The sequence below is a fragment of the Vollenhovia emeryi genome, unplaced genomic scaffold, assembly GCF_000949405.1.
Source record: "Vollenhovia emeryi isolate VEMERY1.0 unplaced genomic scaffold, V.emery_V1.0 DF939262.1, whole genome shotgun sequence".
Lineage (NCBI taxonomy): Eukaryota > Metazoa > Arthropoda > Insecta > Hymenoptera > Formicidae > Vollenhovia > Vollenhovia emeryi.
This window is the reverse complement of record NW_011967104.1, coordinates 208,099-232,292: the sequence shown is the minus strand read 5'-3', so window position 1 is coordinate 232,292 and position 24,194 is coordinate 208,099. Positions and strand designations below refer to the sequence as shown.

Here is a 24,194-nt window from a genome sequence, read left to right as displayed (position 1 = left end):
ATTTCGCGCGCTCAGGAACGGCGAAATGACAAGTGATATAAGTGCTCCTATGAATATCGTTCTTTTTATATCACTTGTCATTTCGCCGTTCCTGAGCGCGCGAAATTTCAGCCCTATCATTTGTGGAAAATAATCGCTTCTAATTTAAAAACTATTATAGCCTCGACACTTTTGTATTAGGATTTTCGTCTGGAAATGTTCTAAGAAATCTGTCATTAAGAGGACCTCCGGTGGTTTTAGGACACCCTGTATATAGAAATTTTTTCCGCTAGGAATTTATGAGAACGATTTGAATTTTGGTAGGCGATATTAGGTGCCTTTATTTCAGAACGTAAAGCAAACAGAGATCGTTAAAATGGTGGCAGGTGAAGATGTCCTTCACGTGTCGGATTTCTATCAATGACACGAATTTTATAATTTTTAACTGATGAAAATATGTTTACGTGATTCGATTCACCAGATAAAAGATTCAGATAAAATACACTTTGCATAATTTATGATTAAGATTGATTGATAAACAGTTCCTTCATTAATTGTATAAAATGATAATAGCTTATTTATAAATTGTAAAACACGTTAATTATTTCTCGCTCTTCTTTCAGAACGCTATTTTGACAATCAAAATCTATCTCTACTATTTAACCAGGTTTTGTCTAGTTTTTAGAGTTTTTTCTCACGATTTCGATCGAAACTGCGACATTTCGGTGACATTCTGCGCATATCATGTTTATCTTCGACATAATTTCGCAAGGATTGACGTGCGCGCGAGCCATTAGGCCAGGATGAGATTTATTTTTCAAGCTCCGCGCATTCTGCAGATCGATTCGTCGCGTCTGGGAGAGCCGTTGTAACGGCATGTACGGTACCATCGTACCACTCTCTTCCTGTTCCTCGTCCGCCCCGTCCTCCCTGCCCTCCTCGCCGCTTTAGCCGGCTCGCCCTCCTATACCCTTAATTCGCGACCTCGGTTCTTCGTCATCTTCAGTAAGCTTGGGTTGTCCATCCGCATCATGTCGCGAACCGTCCTCTCCGCTCGAAATATTTGTCAAGTCGATGGTCCAAAAATCAGCCAAGTTTCATATGAACATTAAAGAGAATAGCTCGACAGAATGCTTTCTTTCAAAAGCCGAACAATAAGATAGAATATTATCTTGAAATCGGCAAATAAAATTACTGTTAAACGTCATTTTCCGATCGGCTACGATTAGGCAAAGGTCCTCCACCCGCGGCGTCGGCAAGTCGTCCTCGGATTCCGAGGTAGCGCACGGTAAAGGCAAGGGGAAAGGACGTAAAGGCAAGACCAGGGAGAGATGGCCATTCCTCGAAGAACTGACGGTCGACGAGCTGGCTCGCTATCGAAGGAAACGCGTGCAGGATCAACCGAAGGACAATCTGCAGTCTTATCCGGAATCGGCAGTCCAATGTTCTGCTTCTGAATATCGACGCGCGTTCGGTGCGAATGTTAAAGAGCTCTCTAAGGTATGCGTACGAAGGTGCTAAATTTTTCTTTCATTTCATCATTTTTGTCAATAAACGAAATAGAATATACATAATTTCTAAATTATATTATAATCAAGTTATTTTAACGTTAAAAGAAAATTTTGCCGAAACAATACACACAGTGTATTACTTTGTATTAAATAAATAAACGAAAGAGAATCACTTGCGTTATCGGGGCTAAAAATTATATTTTATGCCTGAAATATTGGCTTTCGGCTCTATGTTAATTCAGCATAAAGATATTATTAGGGCTCTGTTGATAAGCATTTACGTTACTAACAAGGGGAAGCTCAGGTGACTCACCCTGGGATTTCGATGCCAATTTTTTTGGTTATTCTGGAGGTGAAAAAAAGAGATACGTGTCCCGGCGTTTGATTGAATAGGCCTTAGTTTCGGAGTAATAAATTTGTGAAAATTGAAATTGATTTATCGTCAAGTGAAAAACTTCATCCGAAGAATCCAAAATTCTGTTGAAGTTTTACAACAAAACCGACAGCTGTCTTCGCGAGAAGACGCAATAAAGATTCATTCTTTAATTCATTCGCAATTATCAGCGGGAGCTTTTACAGATATGATCGAGCACGCTTGGTTTGCATCGAAATTAATTCCTCTCGCTGATAATTGCAAATAAATTAAAGAATGAATCTTTATTGTGTCTTCTCGCGAAGACAGCTGTCGGTTTTGTTGTAAAACTTCAACAGAATTTTGGATTCTTCGGATGAAGTTTTTCACTTGACGATAAATAAATTTCAATTTTCACAAATTTATTACTCCGAAACTAAGGCCTATTCAATCAAACGCCGGGACACGTATCTCTTTTTTTCACCTCCAGAATAACCAAAAAAATTGGCATCGAAATCCCAGGGTGAGTCACCTGAACTTCCCCTTGTAAGTAGAAAGGGACAATAAGAGCCAAACGTCAGGTGTTAGGTGCGGATGTAATGTTAGATTTAATATTTAATAAAATTGAACTAGTAGATTGCATATTAATTCAGCACGTTTGTGCACCTTGCACGAGAGCTATGCTCGAGAATCTACACGTTTTGACTTTCTATATTCAAGAAGATCGTATACTAATTTATATGTAAATATATACTTGTGTGATAGGAAAATTTCTGGCCTGAAGATTATATACACGTAGATGGAACTCCCAAAAATGCGGAATCTTCGTATTGCATGGATTTTAAAGAACGCGAGGCTGAGATTGAGGATCCACCTGGAAAAGAGGAGAGCGATTCCGCTCAAGTGGTCCAGGGAGACAAAGTAATGGAGGCGGGAGTTCCACAATTAGAAAGTTCGTTCAGACGTTCTTCCTACAGAAGGTAAATCTTTAATAGTTACTGATATAAATATCGCGCGGGCAAATATATATATATTTTTACAAATAATAAGTGGGAAATAATAAAGTAATATATTAGTAACAAATAATATATTAGGAAAGTATAATTTTCAGTAAAACATAGATGTAAAGTTTGAAAAAAGACAACGTTATAAAATGATCTTACATTAGTAAATTGATATCCAATATTCCTAGTTTGGCCATCCGTTTAGTTAATTTCACGAAGACTTCTTCCCCGTCATAAATCGGTAAACCAGTATTGAACTGTTGCGAAACACGCGAGTTTACGCAAATCGAAGAAGCATAAATCTGACTGTCATGCAACTAAATTGGCAACGGAGTCGGCCTTTACTTCTTTTTTGTACTCTTCGTCGGGTCTCTGTGACATTTAATAAAATACGGACATGCATTTCAAAGTATCACATTTTGTGATAAATGGCTACGAAATAAGTTACTTTTCATTGATACGTCAATCAAAGTAAATAATTAAATTCTTTACCGTGCGAAAGCAATCCTGTTTAAATAAACATCTCGAAATTTAATTTTGCATTGGGCGATAAATTGTTGAAGTAGTTAATCGATAGAAATCGGATGTCATTGTTAAAGAAATTGAAGCAATTTAGCCTAGCAAACATAATAACGTCTAAAGACTTTAATGGCGTTATTAATGACGTCAGAAATCGAAGAAAAGTTATTAAGGCGTCACCTGACGTCATCATGTTTGCCGGGGAAAAATGAGAATGATTTCAAATCGTTATAATCGGCGCGTTTTAATCGTGTGCTCGCTATTAATTTAACAATCCATTGTTATTGCATTGCGCAAAGGGGTACCAGCTTGAAGTGCGGTGGTGATTTTTATACCGATACGGAAACATATTCTGCGTATAGGCCTTATGAGGGCCAGCATCGCGCCGAGCTTATACGTCGACCTACGTCCTTGAAGATGGAAGGCGATTTGGATACTATGACGGAGAAATGCGAGAAATTTATCGAGTGGCTCAACGTTAGCCGACCGGAACTCATGCGTGTACCCACTCACCTGAAGATGGAGGGTGAGCTGGAGACGGCGACGGAAAATCAGGACAAGTACGTCCCGTTCGTGGGAGTGCGAAGACCGGAATTGTTGAGGCAAGGCACGAACTTGAAGCTCGAGGGAGACACCTACTTCGTGCCAGAATATACCGATGTGTTTAAAGACTACAGCGTGAAAGGTAATAAGCGTTGGGTTAAAAGAAAAGTAGTGCATCAAATGACATGAAATAACGATATCCATAAAGACGTGAAAGAGATATTTCAATAAGATAAAGACTCTCGTGGCTACGAGTCGAGGAGAGTGATATTAAAGTTACTGTTTAAAATGTATTTGGCGAAATATTATAGCTGCTCTTTTTAGAGCCATTCCCTTTCTCTGTCGTTCCCTTTTCTTTGGAGTGCATATTACAGATAAACCGCAGCCACAGAAACCTCAAATGCATTTAAAAGCCGGCGGAGACTTTTACCAAAACACAGAGAGCACCGAAAACTTGGTTCATCCTTACGTTAAACAGGCACAAGAAATGACTGAACGGGCTAAAGACGATAGCGAAGAAGACAGATGGATGAGAAGTCAAGAGGAGGAGCGGAGGAAAGACGAGGAGATGAAAATGTTAGTGTCAAAGTTGGAGGATCTAAACGGTCGGCCGCTTGAAATTCCCGAATATCGCGATGCATATAAGGTACTTACCGAGTCGGAAGGAGAAAATTTATCGATTAAAATCCACAAACAATTAGAGGAAAGTTCTCCTACATGAGATAGGATTTCAATGCGAGATAGTAGGTTTTCAAATTCCAGGTCCAAATTCAATGGCAAATCTTTTTTCGCAACGTTCATACGATCTAACGATCAATTTTCCACTAAACAGATTTCACTCCAAGGGCAATAGATTCACGCGGCGGCACCAACAGATGATGCCTATTAATTCAGCAGAAACCCCGCTGTCTCATATTAGGAGACTGTCTCATAATAGGAAACTTTCCTTTATATTAAAATAATATTTGCATTAAAAAAATCTAAAACTGTGTAGGATCACGTAGAGTACAATTATGTTTTAGGACTTTCCACGTGAACGGCCGAAGATCGCGAAGCCAGATGTCCAGATAGGTCGCGCCGACGGCTCGAAGGTGACCTCGCCATCGCGCTCCAAGTTTTCCACAAAGATCGACCAGGATCCAGAGTATCAGTCCAAGTATCTCGAGTATCCCCGAGATCGCCCTATCTATCGTAAACCACCGGCGATAATGCGACCGACGGGGCTGTCCTCTTCCGGCCGTAGCAGCGCGTGCTTCGGTAAGCCGATTCATCAGGAATGTCGTACGTTTGAGTACGAGCCTATTAGCGAGGTGAGGTCCCAGTACGTTCCCTATGGATACGTACCGAGGGTCGAGACACTGAAGATGCCGGCCAGTCTGCGGTTGGAGGGCAATCTCGACCTTCAACCGGAATACAGGAACGTTTATTGCGCGAGATACGATCGTCAAGGTTGCGATGAACCCAGAACTACTCACGGCAGGTGTGACCGTAGTCCAGGTACCAGGAAAGAATACTACTGGTTGAACAGTGGCGGCCAGGTCGACAAAACGGTCGCCGCGCAGGGACAGGACGCTTTCTGCGTGTTGGACACGCGGATCCACGAGGAGAACGTCACCGGGAAACCGCCGCCCGCTAGTAGAAGGTACGTTGACGTTTATCTGAAGAACGCGGGAAGAAAAACGAGACACAAAAAGGTTTGAAATCCCCGAGGACTTGATATCCCGTTAAACTCGAAGGCTTTCCGCGCCTCTTTACTTTTTACAGTAAGAACTTTTCGCAATCGCGATTTCCAGAAGCTCCAGACTGTCTCACGCCGCGGCGGCGCCGAGACCGACGCAGGTGGAACCGGCGGATCGCACGATTGTTACGAGAACGCGATCACCCAGTCCAACGTATCGCCTGCACGTCTACGATGTCGACAACGAACGGCGAGGATTCGGCCGACTCGGACAGTCTTCCGCAGCAAGAGTACGCAGCCCTTCGGCCGACCGTGTGACTCGGGACGAAGTCGCCAGGCCGTATTCTCCCAGCTTTGGCAGAAGTAGGCAGGACCGTCGCGTTAACGATCAACCATTCGTAATTTTAGATAGCGCCTCGAAGAACATATCAGGTAGAAGTAGCGATCGCAGAAAACGCACCGATAGTAGCCTCGATGTCCCGGTACCGGTCTCTCGAGGAAGGCCTAAAACACCATCCAGATGGATGCCGCCGTGGTACGACAATACGAATACGATCTAGAAGTCTGGTCGAGAACGATACACGCATATCCTATGAATCATAAACGATACTGCCGTCTGATACCTTTACGCTAGGCGACGGAGAACGTAGAACTGACGGCAGATTTGACACTGCCTATAACTTTGCGTATAAAACTACTGGAGCTAACCAGCCAAATTTATTTTTAAATACTATACTTACGTATACTGTAGCGCTGAAACGACTACTAATCTTTTACAGAGACTCTTGAAACGCGAGGCAGTCTTTGCAATGCGTTTTTCTAATGCTAGACTCAGATTTTGTTGGTAACGTGAGAAATATTGAAGAATACGATCTTTTTACTAGAAAAACAAAACGCGGAATCGATCACATTTTGATCTAAATGCAGAGTAGGCGTGAATAGAATCCATATTGTTAGACTCTTATCTGGTGTGATATGCCGAGCTAATTAATTGTTGTATGAACAGTAAATAATAAGATACATTATTACTGCCATTTGTTAATCTGTACGGTCAAATAAATATAAACGACGCCCAGCTTTAGGTGGTCCTTTTTGAAACACCGCATTATTTTGTCGATGTTAAAATCGCATTGCGTTTTGCATTATTAAAGTTGTCACACATACTAAAAATTATTAAACTACTTATAGAATTATTGAATGAATGCGGAATCGCGAACGAACGGAGGGGGCGACTTTCATAAAGCAGTAAGTCGCGCTAATTGAGCAAGTTACAACGCGCTATAACTTTAATTAGATTAATGCAATTCAGTTATCCCAACTAAGAAAATCTTACGTTTTAATTAATCGTAAGCCGATACGGCGCGCGCGCACGCGAACGCCACTTTCGTCACCCCTTTAATATAGAATTTCATCGAATTTTGTTTATTAATATTCGCTACCATTAAATTTAGTTTCCTGCGTAATTATCCGACATGGGGGGGGGGCGGGGGTGAACTTTTTCTCCGTGCGATACATCGATTCATCTCGCAATTGAGCGTCGCGAATAAGAATTGATTGGCCCAAATCAACCAATTGTGCATAATTGCACGCTCGCTTACACTTTTTTTTTTCAAGATTGGCCTTTCAATTTGACGCCTTTCTTTCGGTGCGAAGAAATCGCACCGTCTCCGTTCCCTCTCCTCTGATGAATAACACGCAATATTCGAGGAAGTAGACGTTTTATAATTCCGCCCGGGAGCTCCTTTGCTGTGAGCAATTAACTTTTCTGTTTGCTGCGCCGCGTAATAACAGCGCTGGCATCAAACCCCTTTTTTATCCTTTTATACTTGACAATAACTTAGAGTTTCTTGACTGCGTAAATCACAAGGCTACGTATGCCGTGTAGAACTCTGAGATTTATCGAGTTGTGCAGTTGAACAAAAAATAACTCCCTTTCAAACGAGAGAAGACAATCATTTTCTGTGCCGTTCTTTTTATGCTCGACATTCCGGCCTTCCAAATGCCCCGTTGCGTCACGACTCGGAGAAATTTGACGTTAAAGTTGCAGAAAGGAGCAAAATGAATCTAAGTACAAACTACTTGGCGCGCGAATTCTCGTGGAAGCCACACGGTAGTGCGCATACACGATGACAAAAGTAAACGAAACACTCGCGTTTCCCTTTGAAATACGTTTCATTAGTTTGACGAAATAATTAATGTGGCTCCTGCACGAAGGAGCGGTTAGTATGGGTGCTTTGGCGGGGCCCCTTTGATTTTTATAAATTCATATGACTTTTTTCCATAAAAAAAATGCCACTGAATGCATTATTGATCAAATGCATTGATACGCTTGATTATACGTGGACATTTAAAAACATATTCAAAAGTACGTGATATCGTCAAGTCTCAAAGAACTGTCAAATTTCCTTAAAACATTGTATCTTTCGACTTTACTAATAAGTATTTGCTCGCAGCGGTTGGTGACCTCGTATACCTAAATATTTACCATACAACACGCACGTTTAAAAGACATGGGTTGAATCCTTGTGACATTTATTATGTTCATCTCGTTCTTTGTTAAGATCTACTTTTTCTATGAAACTATATCAACCCTCAAAGTGCTTCTGCGAGCGATCGGTCCATAAACTCTATCCCAGTGAGCACCAACTAATAGTTACACAGGGTTGGGAAGTAACTCGTTACTTGTAACAAAGTTACAGTTACAGTTACTTCTTTTTGGTAACTCTAACTTAACTTCGTTACTTTCTCTACATCTGTAACTGTAACTTAACTCAGTTACATTTTTTCGATAACTAGTAACTAATTTAATAGTTACATTAATAGTTACTTTATATATTTTTTCAACCTCCACCGATCGCATTAGGCCTTGCATTTGCGCATAAACGCCTTTATTGCCGCTTTACAATTCAGATGCAGATTCGATATTTTTATTTCTATTGCAAGGGAGTAACTGCAAAGCAACGATTCGTTACTTTTCGAGTAACTGTAACTGTAACGCGTTACTTTTCAGAATTGGTAACTTGTAACTGTAACTAGTTACATTGTTAGCGAAGAAACTGTAACTGTAACTAGTTACTTTTATAAAGTAACTTTCCCAACCCTGTAGTTACATAATATTATAATTTCCTACTTAACAATGGAAATGTAATATAACGCGGGTGTTACATTACATTGTCTTGTTGAGTAGAAAGTTATAACAAATAATAAGGATAACGTCGACAATTAACTGGCACAATATATTTCGTTTAGAACATACAACGTTTCGACCAGTAATACTGGTCCTTATAAAGTATTAAAAAATTCTTAACCCATTAGATGTGACAGCAAAAAATGGGTAACATTGGTAATAGTATAAGAATACATGGAGGAACGAATCACTCTGCACGGTAACACGTATGGAGTAGATATAAAATATTTTAAAAAGACGTCAATTGTTGTGAAAGGTCGGTAGGAGAAAGTTATAATATTGATGTTATGTAACTGTTACTTGGTGTTTATTGGGATGTTAAAAAATACAGCTTTAACAATTTTTTTCTTTATTTTATTTCATCAGCGAGACCGGGTCCGAAATTTCGCGCACCGACAGATAAAATTTACAACTACAACAACCTACTTAAATTCCAATTTTTCTCTACTTTTGGTCGGTTTACGCAGGGGCCACCTTAATGCACATACACACGCGACGATATCGCTGTTTGTACTTGACGTTCGCGTTAGCTGAACTTGATACGAGAGATAAAAAAGAGACGTCTTTTACATCCTTTTTTTTTCGAACGACCCTATTACAAAGTACGCGCACCGCTGCGAGAACACGATTTCCTCCCACGATTCTTGCGAGATTCAACATTAGCACGCTCGTAACTCGTAATTATACAAACGGAGAACACGCTCCCGGCTGTATCCGTGAGCGTGCGCGCGTATTACGCACTCGCACACGCGTTTCACGCTTTCGGAGGGCGCCGACCGGACAATCGCAATTTCTGCCGAATATATTACACGTACGTCGTGGAAGACGACCGCCATTCCCTATCTCGGCAGCATAGCACGGCGTCGTATAAACATTTAGTTTTCACGCTCGAAAACGCAGAATCTAATGCCGTCGTTAAATCGCAGACGTGATTTAACTTCCTACGTGTCGTCTCGGTGCAAATTTGAAATACACAGTCTCCCACACACAATCGTCACAAGTCCTTTCGCTTTACCCCGCTATTTCGGATATAATAGACATTATTTGTGAGACACCGAAAATAGTTGGCATTGGATAAACGTTTTGGTGCACATTCGGTCAAGTACTAAAGGTTAAAGCTACAATTAACTGAATATTTGGTAACAGAAAATTTTAAGTAGATGTGACAAAATATATTTATTTATTGCATAAATAACGATGAAGTATTATTCATCATTGCTAATACTGATTCGGTTATGATGAAAATAAAAACACTTGTTTAATTATGAAAGGTGGTACGTACCAATAATTTGGTTCATATGATAGTTTAATATCTGAAATTACTTTGTGCTTATTTTATATATTTACTATATGAAATAAGCACAAAGCACTCTATACAATTGGATAATTTTTATTTAAAGTATATAGTAAGAGTAATTAATTATATATATATATATTAATTAGGAAGCTCTGTGGAACATAATAATAAATTAGAAATAACTGAAAGTATTATATAAAATACATAATATTCAATATAAAAAATGAGTATATCTCTATGTTATTTTATTTTTAGTGTCTCTTCGCGCTTGCGTAAAAAAAGACATAAAATACTTAAAAATATTTTTAACAATCGAGTTTTTAATATTTAATTATCATATAAAAGTATAAAATACTTTGTGATTAAATTTAAATATTGCAATAAATTGTCCATTAAATGTTTCGCATTGATGAAAGTTGCCTCTTTGCGTGAAAGCTTTCACGGTAGTTATCTGTCGGTGTAGATCCGAGTAAAATTTAAATCGCGGGAGATATTTTATTGAGTATCTTAAATGCAATATTTTACTGCAATTTATATATTTTGACTGTATTTGAACTCGCAGTGTTCGCCAAAGCTGTTCATGCTGAGAGAAACTTCCAAACGTCGATATTTTAAAGCGACTACGCTTACAGCGAAAAATTCGATAGAAGGCTAATCGCATGGAATATAAATGTGGTTGAGATAGTGCAGACACAGCAGTTCTCGCCGACAACTTGATTGTATCGATCGAATCGATCCATCCGTGCTTCGTTTTCAATATGCATTTACCGAAATCGGTTTCTGCTTCAAGTTGAATACCTGCATGAATATCCGTGTACGCGGCTCTCAAAACGTGTCGAAATGCTGCCGTGGTGCTTTCATGCGTAAATGTTACTCCAATATTTGCGAAGTTACATTCACGCATCGTTAATTATTAGATTCTGACGCAAAATTTATATTCGCGGAAAAAAATCGAGACATATAAAAGCTAAAATTTCTTTTATTAAATTAGCGATTTATGCGGGGAAAGAATATAATGAACAATGTTAATATTTATAGTATCTTTTATTCAATGTTTCGAACAGTTTTTTAATATTCACAGCATTTTTTATTTAATTTTGTTAAAGTAAGATCCGAGAATGTTATTAAAATAAGATTAAATAGAATTATTAAAGCATATATGTGCGATTTATGCTTACACATACAAATGATTCTTTCTCCGTCACAAATCAAAGAAATCGAAGAATATTAGCTTCTCAATTTATTTTAACTTTAGTTTCATAATTTTTTTAAGTATGTGGCAATTTATTGATATTTAATTATCTGAAACTTTACAATTAATTTCCTACGATCGTTTTATTTTATATTAAATGACAAAACGCAATAAATATTAAAATGAAGAATGAATCGAGCTTCGAATAAAATTCCCTTAAAAATTATCAAAATAAATTGACAAATTGAAAATCAATAAACACATATGGTGTAATTTTGACATTTATTAATATTTCTTTCGAATTTATATATCGAAAATTCTTGTTGAAATGAAGATATCCATAGGTCAGTTTCAAATTCAAGACACAAATTCTCTCTCGTTAAATTTCACCCGGGATACATTATGTTACAAAGCACCTACAACTACAGTTACACCGATCGCGCGTAGGCCGCGTCTCGTTCGCATGCACGGCAGCATTTTTTTCATTTGTAATCCGATAAAAGGAAACTCGCGCACAGTCTCACCGCGAAATCGAATGAAACGGATGATCAATCTCCTTTGTCCGTTGCGATCACCAGTGCAGTAGCAGGTGCGGCAAGGATGCGTATAAAGCATCGACGAGCGCACATACGAGCGCTGTATACGCACACCTGGATGCGTTACATATGCACGTGAGTTAATTAATTCCGCTTTTAATCTGACGCTCGCCTTGTACTAGCAGGTCACTAAACGTCGAACGCAGTTTTTTATGCTTTTTTTTTGCGCATAAACGTAGATACCAAGCACGCACGTGTGCGGTCATACGCGAGTTGCACGTAGCACATTCGATTGGAATGCGCTACCTGTTTCCGAGTTGTCTTGGCAAAACGACGATTGAAGTAGCGATCGCCAGACTTTCAATGAACTCCTTGATTATTTATTTGTTATATTTTTTTGTATACTTTTTCCTCGCTACTGATAATGAGATGTGTTGTTTTGTTAATTGCATTATTAGTACACATTACCAAATTACATTAAAGTAAAAAACTGGTAAAGGAAATTTTTTATTACGGTAAAATATAGCAATTTTATATCTATTCGTTATATATTTGTATAATTATAAGCGAGAGAAAAAGAGAGAGAGAATTTTTTATCTTGATTGATCATGTGCTTTGTGATAACCGGATTATCTTTTGTAAGGCAATATAGACACAGTTCTCGTTTATATTCCTGTAGAATACTGTAAGTTAATCGAGTATTTCTTTATTTTCATTGAAAAAAATCTTTTGCCTCTTTTCAGCTCATTATCGGTTTTTTTTTCTAAATTGTATCTAAATACGTAAAACAGAAAGACATTTGTTTTATTCCTTTGAAATAAATATTGCAGTTTTAAAAAGTCACCTCACATACTGATTCGGAAAGTATCATACGTCGTGCTTAAATGTGTGGTAAAATGGGTGATTTAAAAGACATTTTAAAGATGATGCAATAAACGCTGGTAAAAGACATTTTAAGAATCTATATTTTAAAATTAATCGAAAATGGTTATTACATTATGAAAAATTGGGATGTCATTTTACATTCGAATATGAATACTGGTATATTTATGTCATTCTTATAACTCTGGCGAATTTTATGAGGCGCAGTGAGAATCGACTAGTCGGTTTAGTCGACTAGTTACTCCACTGTGAGAATACTTTGCCTTCTTGCATTTCCAGGTTGTTTCTTTGCTTTCCTGCAATTGCTTTACGCTAATAAAAGCACTTTTCTATATTACATTTATTGCGAATCGCAATTGCCTACTATCAGCTTTCATTTATGCTTTTCAAATAATTTTTCTTAATTGGCAATACACACCACGTTTAAAAGTTTGTATTTCTGCATAACTAAATCATATTCTTTGCAATTACATTCATAACTCTTTTAAAAAATTTTTTATAAATATATAAATATTTCCACAAACATTTTTAAGTATATTTAAACTTTGTAACATCTCATCTCTTTTTATATGTAAGAGCGCTGTTAGCCTCTCACTACTTGCCTCACCTTTACAACTTCCTTAAATGAGACAAGGATGAAAATTCTAAAACGAAAATATCGAGACTAATATTTTTGGAATCATTACAAAGGCCAATGTTACGAGCGAATAAAAGATAAAAGTCAAATAGTTAATAATTTAAACATTTACTTGGTATATGTTAAAATTCGAGGGTATACAGAATTGTTGCGAACGTTTCAGTGTCACAGCACGTTCTTCAGCGCAAATTTTGAGTTGTATAATATTTTTTTATGTGGAGAGCATTTAGAATTGGGAAATTATTTCGACATTTGACATCAGAAGGCATAGAAATTTATACATATGTGTTGTCGGTATCAGTGCTAGAGCATCAAGAGCCTCTATAAGGAGGTGCAGACGATGGAACTGCTAATGGCAGAAGTGATGTTGGGCGGGACGACGGGCACAGCGATAAAGTTACGCTTCGATGACGCGGTTGTTTAATTACTTTAGGTTGGAATTTCACGATAGCGCGGTGAGTAGTGGTTTCGACGATATATTCGGTGGCATGGCGCTAAGTGAACCATTGGATTATCGTCAGCATTCATTGAATGAACGGTCAATTAACGTTTATAAATTACATCCTGGATTAAGATTCTTCCCACGTCCCTCTTGTTTACGTTGCGTGAACATAATATATTCGAAATTTAGAATTGTTGTATCGCCAGTAATTAAAACAAAATACTCAGGGATTAGTTCGACCAAGGCTGGCAGTTTTATTTTATTTTAAATTTTACCACTACCACAGTGGTAAAATTTAAAATAAAATAAAACTGCCAGCCTTGGTCGATCTAATCCCTGAGTATTTTATAATATATTCGCATTCTACCTCTTGCGGATTAATTTTATATTTTCTTTTCAACAAGATTTGCTCAAGTCATTCTATAATAATATCGTTTTACGTCTGTACCTTGTCTAAAAGCTATAAAAGCTACGCACGCGCGTCATTTAATATTTTTATAATTTATTGTTTCGGTATTTGGGCTTTCGCGTGTTTCAACTCATCATTTATCGTAACACACTGTCTTTTCACAAATTTAAATATGAATTTTTAGCTTTCTTTGAGCGTGTAATTAAACAAAAGTGAACAACTGTTCGACAGGATCATGTATAACGTTATCATAAATTTCTATTTCTCTTTCTACTTATTTGCAAAAGAAATACGTATCTTTTAGAAATATGTTTTATTTACGGAAAGGAGACTCCGCGACCTTAATTGTAACATATATTTTTTAATTCCCTCAAGTATATTAAACATTTTTATACAAATAGCAGTATTGCGTACGAAACACACGCACGTTCCTCGGAGGTATTTACGTGTAGTGGAAAATGTTAGGTAATAAAATGTACAACAAGTAGAATGTTCCATTACCATATTCAGAATATAATTATAACCGGAACGAATCCTCGCATAATTCTGGTTAACTTAATTATCGGAAGTTTCGTGCTTGTGCATATGTTACATTTTCATAATTATAGCCACTAGCAGTTCATATATGTAGATTTATAGATTCACATTGTGGTGTAAATATTAAAATAAATATCACTTATGCCGTCCACAGATTTGCGGACATTGAAAGGGTGCCATTCAGAGAACCGCGTTCCCTTTTTGCAGCGCGGACGATAAAAAGTATTCCTCGCGAATTTAAGTAATTCGCGAAGTACGTTTCACCATCTTCCATCCTTGTCAATAATTTACATCCCAATCTGCTCTTTTACGTCGAGATTGCTTACTCTGAAGTAGAAATATTGTCTTACAATAGGTTATTATACACCGCAGCTATTTTCTCGGATATTTTTATTGAAATGGTAAATAGAAGTAACCGAAGAAGGCAGGGATATACGGTTTCTTATCACGTTCCGCGTCCCGTTCGACAACTTCTTCCCACGTTATTGATGTGTATCTCCAATACCTGCGCGGGAAACAACAGAATTAGCAAGCTTAATTTGATATTCCATTCCCATTTCAAACAGTGCCGAGATATTTATGAAAAGAAAAAGGTAGCTTGCGCACCTATAATCTAGTCCGCGCTAAACACCCAAGTGAAATGGAGTGATAAATAATCGAGGAAACCCAACCAAAAGCTTGAAATAATCATTACACAAGTGGATATTCGGTGTATGTGTGTACACTGCGTGGCCACCTTTCGTGAATAATACAGAAGCTATGCAATTAGTTGCATCAATAAATTATAATAATTATATTCCGTGATTCTCCCCATCTAGACTCATTTGTTTGACTAATTAAAAGTTTAAATAGTTAAAGTCCCATAACTCGTGCTGTTTGTTAAGGCATGAATACACGAGTTTCTTAAATTATTGCATTACATATTGGTGCTTTTCAACTAATACCCTTTGTATAAGATGAAGAAAGAAAATGGCTGTGCACATAAAAACATGCACATGTACTTAATATTATTATCGCCATTAATACGTAATGTTTTACATTAATAACATGTAAATTAATATTCTGTGCACGGCGATTAAAAATTTCCTGCCAATAATAACTTTTCCAATTAAAGCACGCATAACATTTTCCCGAATAATAACATAGAATTTCAAAAGAGCCCATGTCTCCCTCAGATTAAAGTAATAGCTAGAATATAACGAGGATAAAAGGCTGCGCGTGCTATTTACAGGACTAGTTACTTTCGATCCCTTTATTCCCCTCTCAGCCCCTTATAATTTTGCGAGAGAATCGGCAGGGGCGAAGGGGCATCTAGGAGCGAACGTGCATCGATAAGCGACATCCACTTTACGGAGCCCCCGTCCCGCGGAGAACGGAAGGGGGGCGCGAAGGGCGAGCGGCGGTTCCACCCGGGAGTGGAAGACGTAACGACAAATCAGTTGATAGGGCCAAGAGTCTCTGGGCAGGCAGGAGGCAGGAAGGTCGCGCCGAGTCGAGTGGAGACGGATCGAGTCGGGTCGGCCGGCACCGACCGGCTATAAAAGCCCTCTCGCACCGTGGCGTCGACGTCACACGTCGTTAGCACTCTGGACCGTGAGGAACTCCGTCGCGCGCGTGCCACCTGTTATAAAAAGCGCCCGTCCAGGTACCGTCGTCCACGTCCACGGGCACCGCTACCTCGGGCTTCAACTCCGCCCCCGTCGGCCCGACCCGGGTGGTCCCCCCACGTCGACGTGAGCGTCGGCGACTCGGCCGCAGCCGGAAGTCGTCGGCGAGATCGCCCTCCGCGCCTCCGCGGTCTCTCCCGAGAGGAGAGAGATCTCTCGCTCCTCTCGCTCTCGGCAGACGGTCCGCGGGCAAGGGTACTCTCGCCACTCACGAGGGACTTCACCGGGGGCCCGTCATCTCCCACGGAAGCTCTGTGCGGAATTCAACAAGTAAGTGCGCTCGAGAGACGGCTCGGCTCCCCGGGCTGCGGGCTCTCCCCCACCTCGGCGTTATTGAGGAGCCGAGATTCGGGAAATTTGCAACGTTTTTTCCTCGTTTATCCAATCGCACTTGACGTTTCGTCACAATCGACGCGCGTTACGACATCGCGCTTCGGCGTTACGGCAATCTGCCGATTCACGGCCGCGAGGAGCGATCGCGGGAGCGAGCGATAGCGGAAATGGCGCGGGACGTTTGACGTGATTTCTTATCTCCGCAGATAAGCAACTCGCGACGATTACGAACAAGTTCGTTGTAAATTGACGCTTTGCGAAAGGTCTTAACAGTCAGTTGTCCTATTATCCAGAGACCCGTTTGTTATCCCGCTGGTGACCTGCGATTTAACGGAAGTGTTGTTAAACTGGTGCGATGGCCTCATTGTTTTTCTTCTATTCAATTCTGTACGAAACGGGATGAGACATTCGAAGCGCGGATTAAAAAAGAATGTTTTTCCAATTGAACGAGAGCAATCGTTTCTGTGATTTTGCTGCAATATTTCGTTTTACACTTTTTTTTTCGACCGATCTTAGCCAAACAAATAAAATAACAAAATATGATTGATCTCTGCCAAATGATAAGATAACAAAATATGCTTGATCTTCGCGAAACAATAAAATTAACGTGCACTTACATCGTGTCTCTGCGCGCGTCACAATCGATCGACCGGTCGCGTTACCGAGCGGCATAAATAATAAAATTTATTTGTGCCGATCGATAGCGATAATCCGATAAATCGCGTCACCACTTATTGTGCAAATTCAACCTTTACACTGTGCCGATATGTTAACGCCACGAGTCAGAAGTATTTAGATGACAATTGACGCGTATAGCTCGCGCGGCGGGTGCTTTAATCCCGATTTATGCGAAAATCGAGAACATAATCCGGGGAAACGGAAACGGGTATAGAGTATAGTCGCCGCGCCGTTATATTCGCCGTCGCGACGCCCATCGCGACGCCCATCGCGCTGTCAGGCTGATTCATTTCAATTACACTTTCCGCATAGTTTTGCGGAAAGCGGCACACGCGAGCGCACACGTGCGAGTATTGTACCAACATTATTAATATACTAAAAATAACGCGTTTCATCGTGCGAAGGCAAAGGGCGCGCTCGTGACTAATTAATAACGGCGCAGTAAATGATATTACCAATTAATACGATATTTAATTGCGCTATAAGGGCCGCTTTTGGTGAACGCGAAGCGCGATTCCGTGCCCGTCGGATTAAACTTCGAAATCCATTGAGAGCGAAGCAAATAAGCACGTTTTCGTCTCTGCCAACTTTCCCCCTCCTTGGAACGATAACTTTTGCTTATTTCGACACGTATTTCGCCAGTTTCTTTCCTCTTTTCGTTATTGCCTGCCACTTGGCTGTAGAATTAACGGTGTCGCTTATTCGCTCATCGAGGACCAATCCTCCGGGTAGTTTACATAAGTCTTCTGATCAATTTCTAAAAGTGCTTTTTTCTCTTTCAGAGAAAACCGTCTGTTTTTTTTTTACGTATCCGAGTGAGAGAGGTGTTCCTTCAATATTTTCCTATGCCAATGGCAAATTAACACATTTGTAAACTATAATCACTCGAGGGTAATAAGAACCTGTAAAGTTGTAATCTTGAATGGCATCGTGAAAAACCCAAGTCTTATTTTCTATTCGATTATTGTGAAAGATATTGCGCACAGAAAGATAGATAAGAGGGATCGTTCCTTTCATGCCGAAACCATGAAGGTGCAAGTCTTCGCAAAATGGTCCGTAAAATGGTTAAATAGATAAATTTTTTATCTTTTGATCGCCAGATAGAGATCTTAAACGTCGTATTAATCGGTAACATCATTTACCGATCTCCAGCTTTCACTCGAGAGCTAAGCAACTACTTAATAATTTTGCCATTTTGTGAAAATTGACACGTTCGTGGCTTTTCGCGTAAGAGGGACGGTGTAATACAATGGTCACAAACGGCGGTAAATTATAAACAAATATATTAATCTTGTGTATCATTAATAATAACTATTAGTACGTCATACGATGCTAAATTGCAATTAGGAGATTATATTCGGTGGCCAAATTCAACAGCTGTCCCGAGGTCGATGAAACATTATCGCGCTCTCGTAGCTTGGACCGTAATTGTTTGATAAGCGAGATTAAATAGATCTCCACGAGCGAAGTAAACGCGCTGATGAAACGGGCGTTTACCACTAAAGTTCGTCCTTTTCCCTGATTGGACGCAGGTCTGAAGGGGAACCAAATCGGCGGATACGAGGTCCTGTGGAATATATCGAGTATATTAGATCCTTCGATATTGCTCCACGATTTATCCTAATTTCCGGGATTTTGTGTGTCTCCCTTCGTTCCGCCGCCGCCTCACGGCGCTGCCTGGTTTATTAACTATCTCTCATTCGTGCTTTCCGATCCGGCCTCTAGGATTTGGTCCGTGCTCGTACAAATTTCATCTGCCTAGGAGTTTCCAACCGATGTATCAAAAAAAAAGAAAAAAGAAATCCGCATCCGTTCATTCAACGGACATGCGCGATGAATCGCTCACTGAACGTGCGAATAAAGATTTATCTTTATTTGTTTTGCACTATAAGCGACCCCGTTTATTACTCCGAATTGAGCAATCTTTTAAACTTGGCTGATACATTTAAACGCGAAGTTGATAAAATGTCAATCCGCCGCGAGCAAGCCACGTTTCGCAACGATCAGATTCAAGTTTATTACGCGTTACAAAATGAAGAGAAATTAATTGTTATGTGTCAAACAAGCGCGAGCGCCTTTAGGTCCGTGCAAGATGTTGGTAGCCCAATAATTGTAATCTAAAATGTGAAATCATATACCGTTTTCTACCGTGTCCCGCGCGCCGGCTTCTTTTCGGACGTAACGCAGCTTCATTTAGATGGAATGATTTGTGGACGGCAAGTTATTTGTGATAGGAATTTATTTTTAATTACACACAAAGCGTGACTTGTTATGCAGAGGTAGAGGTATGCTCGCTACAAATATGCAAGTTTCTTTTTTATTGGATGTGGAATAAGAAGCGGAAGAGAAATTTGAGATTTATAAGAATTGCGCTTATACTTTCTTTATTGTTTCAACTTTTTGACAGTTTAACGATATCAGTAAGCTAAGAAACTTCACTCCTCCTCCCATATAAAATTTGTTACTCTGGATATTGCGGGTTTTCTCAATGTGGCAAAATTACAGCATTAGTGAACGATATTTAGCTCCTACGTTAAGTGACAAGGGACTCTTATTATCAAAAATGTGTCGTCTAAAATTTCTCGCTTAGAATTAATAAGAATTGATTTAATAAAGTAATCCTGCAAATAGCCCTTTCTAATGTACGGAACGTATTCAATTTATCACGTTCAATGTATTGCATATTATTCAGTTATTATTATATAATTCAGTTATATAATTTATTTAATTCTATATTTGTTTTTCACTATGTAATGATGTAATATTTTTTACTTATATTCTAATATAAAAAGATTGTGTTTGCGATAATTATAGTAATTAGAAAATTATTCTTCTATGATGGGAGCGGCACGGTGTTCCGCTTTAAGAAACTACGCTTCCGACACAAAGGAATAATTTTCTAATTGCCATCATAATAACAAACAAATTTTTTCTTCGTAAATAGAAGAGTATTATGATCTTCCTTATCGTATATTAATTATTTGTCTCTTTTGTCATATTAACGTTATAAACGTTATTGCACTTTTATTAAAATTTGTCGACAGTTCAGGAATAAATCTTTTTAGCTGTCTAAATTAAAGTTAAACTCTTAATACAAACGATACGTAATTATCCCGTTTTATTACGTCTTTCCCAAATGTATTTCGCCGGTATATGTAAACTGCGGTGATCAAATGTCACCGAGGTTTCAAATTGTTGTCTCGAAATAATCCGCTATACTGTATCGCATTAATCGAATTTGGCTCCCAGTCGGCAATACCTATGATAGAGGATAAATCCGGCGGGACGTTCTCGTTGAAAGTTTCGAGCGCATTAAACGATCGATCTTCTATCCGACATTTACGAACGAGATGGGCAGCCTCGCGCGAACCTCTCGAGCAATCATACGTGGAACAGCACGATTGTTCCGCGTCAACAACGTGCTCGGCTCTGACAGGTCTCGGTATATCGTTCTCGCTCTCGTCTTGACCCCTGGTTCACCAGATGTTTTCCGCCAATTTTCTGTCAAGTCCGTTAGTGGTACTGGCTATTATTGGAATCTTTTATTTTATCCGAAACTATTTTAAGTCGTGCATAAAATGTTAGAGGTTTCGTGTTTCCATAGAAGGTCGTATATTAAGCAACGCATTAAAGTGATTTGATCATTTCAGGAAACTGTACTTTAGTCTCTTTTGTAAAACATTTTGCGTGGAAGGGTACCAATACTCTTATATAAAAAAGTTTCATACTTAAAAAAGACTCACGCTGAAAAGTATGTGAAATTTGCAGGTGTAAAGCTGGAACGATGCTTTAATTTCTTACATAAAAAAAAGTTTTTTAAAAGAAAAGCTTGAAATTCGTAATTAAATATTTCACTCGTTTATATCTTCTGTTCGCAGAAGTGACCTAAGAGAATGAATGGTGTAAAAAACATTTTACATGTGCCAATGGCCTGATTTTTCACGCAGATCCTATTTTGCCCGTTGCAGGCGCAACAATCCGGAATACTCCCAAATACTCTGATAATTCTGGGGGGAAATAAAGCTTCGAATCTGAATTCTCGCCAATGATATTGCATCGAACTGATCACGCAACAAAACTCAAAACAAACTCTTGGGTTTCTGTCCGAGGTATGACGCTCTCGTCGCCCTATATCCGCGAGAGTATCTCATGAATGCGAAGATTAGTTTGCTATCCTCCACCGTATATACGTGTATACGACGAATCTATTTGTAGTTTCAATGATTTCTTTCACGTAATATTTCTCTCTTATTACCGCCCGCGTGTTTCCGTTGATCTTTCGTAGGACGTCGCGTTAAATCCGCCGCAACGCGCAACCACATTCGCGATAAATTCAACGGTTGAAATTAAACGCTCCTGTAATATAATATTACAATAAAAATATAATGTGGGTTTTATTTCAACAAAGGGCGGCCCGTTATTCTACATGGGAAATTGAAAAAGAGCATGACAAAACTTTAATTTAATTGAATAAATATGGGACGTTTATCGATCGTCGTTTCATACGAAATAGCGAAAATTTTCAATTTCAAAATGCTGTTATTACTTAATTGGGTTAAACGAAATAATGGAAATAAATTTAAATATCTGACTTTCTACGATGTACCTTGCGAGGAAATACTGCTTTATAAAATTCCATCTAAATTAAAAGGCGCCACCTCCACATTTTTCTCGCCAAAACAAGAAGTTTATTGGAGAAAGACATCCGTAGCCTGAGCGTCGCGTCCCGTCAGATTGAGACACAAGACGGATAATCACATCGTGGATTAATAGGGACCGATTAACCGCTTTATAATACAAATCCATCGAATACGCGTGCGTGAGCCCAGAGGGGAGAACATAATCGAACCACCAGGGCTCATTACCGCTAATAACCGCACAGATTATCCCTGATGCAATCGGCTAAACTGATTTTCTAGACGCATTACGATAAACCCGCGGCAAATACGGCTCACGTAAACGCCGTGCGTGCGTGCGTGCAGAAAAGCATGAATGTAATCAGAATTATCAATGGTGTCGTGACGTGTAAATGCTCGCGGATTACGTTTCCCGGCGAGACAAAGGGAGCCCTTTCGCGAGATATGAAAAGCGTCATCGATCGAACGTTCACCCACCTTTTCTATCTATTTGTCCAGCTTAATCGTTAAAACGTGTGCGCACGTACGATAGTATCGCTAGAAACGTTGACCTAATTTTCGCCGATAAATCCGCGCGGCTAATTGTCCGTAAACAAAACTGCAGATCTGGTGTTTCGGCTCTGCGCTGTCGAGCGCCGAAAAATACTAAGACATTTTTCTTCTTTTTTAAGACACGGCCGGCGAAATACGAATTTGCAAAACCTCGGGGATATAAACGATATCCGGAAATCTAGTTATCAGATTTTTTTCACCGGAAAATCCATCGCGTTGATTTTCGTGCTTCGCGCGTTTCGTGTTGCGGAAATTGGTAACGGAACGCAGAAAGAGCGGAATAACCGATACTGTTTATAGTCGAAGGTGAAAATAAAACCAGTATTTTTTTCAACTAACAGAACGAAGCACCACATTGCTTCGCGCGTATAAGCAACCTTCTGCCTTCATCGGCGATATTATTCGCTTCGCATTTCGAGATATTGTGTATTTTCGCGCAACACTTTTACGAAATCGCTTATTTACAATGGTTTGTTAGCAGCTTTGTTTTAATTTCGCGCCCATGCCGATATCCGCTCTAATATCTCTCTATCGAGACTTTTCATTGCGCGCGCGCGCACAAATAAGGGTAAAAAAAAGGGTGCACGCGCGCGCGCGCGCGTTCCATTTTGCGGAGCCGAGCTTTCGATGGCCGTTCGCAATTGGCGGCTGTTATCTTGGCAAAAATGTCGCGTTTGCCGGGCGATTTTTGCACGGCCGCCCGCGAGAGCCCCCGATCTCATTGTCTCGCCGATATGTAATTAGAACGGCGTACAATGGGCACCACGTGCCATTTATCGCGAATACGAATCGGCGCGGCCGGCGTTCCGGGGGCCGAGCGACGCTGGCGGCGGCGGATGCGTAGCGCCAGCGCAGGACGGAAAAAGAATCGGCGGCGACGATAAATGATAAAAGTGTGTAAAATTAGAAGCAATTACACCCGAAGGCTGTCGCCGCGGCTAAAGCCGGCGCTTGGCGCGGGCCTTTATCTGCGTAACCGGCGCCGAAGAGCTGAAATCGCGCTATCTTTGACGTTTACGCCGCGCCAACGACTGTCGCGCGATGGTCACTCCTCTCTGCTTGTAAACCTTCGCAGTCGCAGTCATCGACGGGCGCTACGATAATGACAAGTTCAATACCGGCCCGCGCTGGAAACACCACCGGCGAGAGGTGTAAGGTACGACCGTATAGCCGTTAGATTGACTCGTTTGCGTCTTTAGCCGCGAATAGTATAATACATGCACTTCTTAATCGAGGGAGAAATCGAGATACTTGCGCCCCGATCGAGAGACATTTGCACGGCGATTGCGCGAATTGCACAGCAGTCGGACAACATTGCGCAAGAAAGTGGCAATGGTTTCTCGGATATCGTATCTTTTGTTTCCACAAAATTCAAATTTAATAAAATGACGATCGGTCCAACATCGGAATACGGCAGGCCTAATGCAGTTCTCTTTTTCCATTTTCTTATTACATGTATTTTATAATTCGTGCACTTCTCACGGGAGAAATCGAGATACTTGCGCCGCGATCGAGAGATTTTGCACGGCGATTGCGCGAATTGCACAGCAGTTGGACAACGTTGCGCAAGAAAGTGGCGATGGTTTCTCGGATATATCGTACACAGAGAGAAAAAAATAGTT

At 39.8% G+C, this 24,194-nt stretch overlaps 2 protein-coding genes across 9 annotated transcripts in view; both read left to right on the top strand.

The window, feature by feature from the left end:
• LOC105559602 overlaps positions 1 to 6,651 on the top strand; it is a 10,801-nt gene extending 4,150 nt beyond the window's left edge. The window contains exons 2-7 of one of the 2 annotated variants that reach the window (XM_012008021.1): positions 1,209 to 1,479; positions 2,608 to 2,822; positions 3,728 to 4,050; positions 4,283 to 4,554; positions 4,931 to 5,550; positions 5,702 to 6,651. In XM_012008021.1, the coding sequence (XP_011863411.1) occupies positions 1,209 to 1,479; positions 2,608 to 2,822; positions 3,728 to 4,050; positions 4,283 to 4,554; positions 4,931 to 5,550; positions 5,702 to 6,146 (2,146 nt within the window). In that variant the 3' untranslated portion in view covers positions 6,147 to 6,651. Of the gene's footprint in view, positions 1 to 1,208; positions 1,480 to 2,607; positions 2,823 to 3,664; positions 4,051 to 4,282; positions 4,555 to 4,930; positions 5,551 to 5,701 lie in introns of both variants that reach the window. The other variant, XM_012008020.1, reaches the window with a different exon arrangement.
• Positions 6,652 to 16,254: 9,603 nt separating this feature from the next.
• Positions 16,255 to 24,194, top strand: part of LOC105559600 — a 31,966-nt gene continuing 24,026 nt past the window's right edge. For 2 of the 7 annotated variants that reach the window (XM_012008018.1, XM_012008016.1), the window contains exon 1: positions 16,255 to 16,642. Coding sequence is in view for 1 of the 7 variants with exons in the window: in XM_012008013.1 (XP_011863403.1) it covers positions 23,675 to 23,728 (54 nt within the window). In the remaining 6 variants the exon portion in view is untranslated. Of the gene's footprint in view, positions 16,643 to 23,652; positions 23,729 to 24,194 lie in introns of those variants that run through there. The other 5 variants (XM_012008014.1, XM_012008013.1, XM_012008019.1 and 2 more) reach the window with 5 other exon arrangements.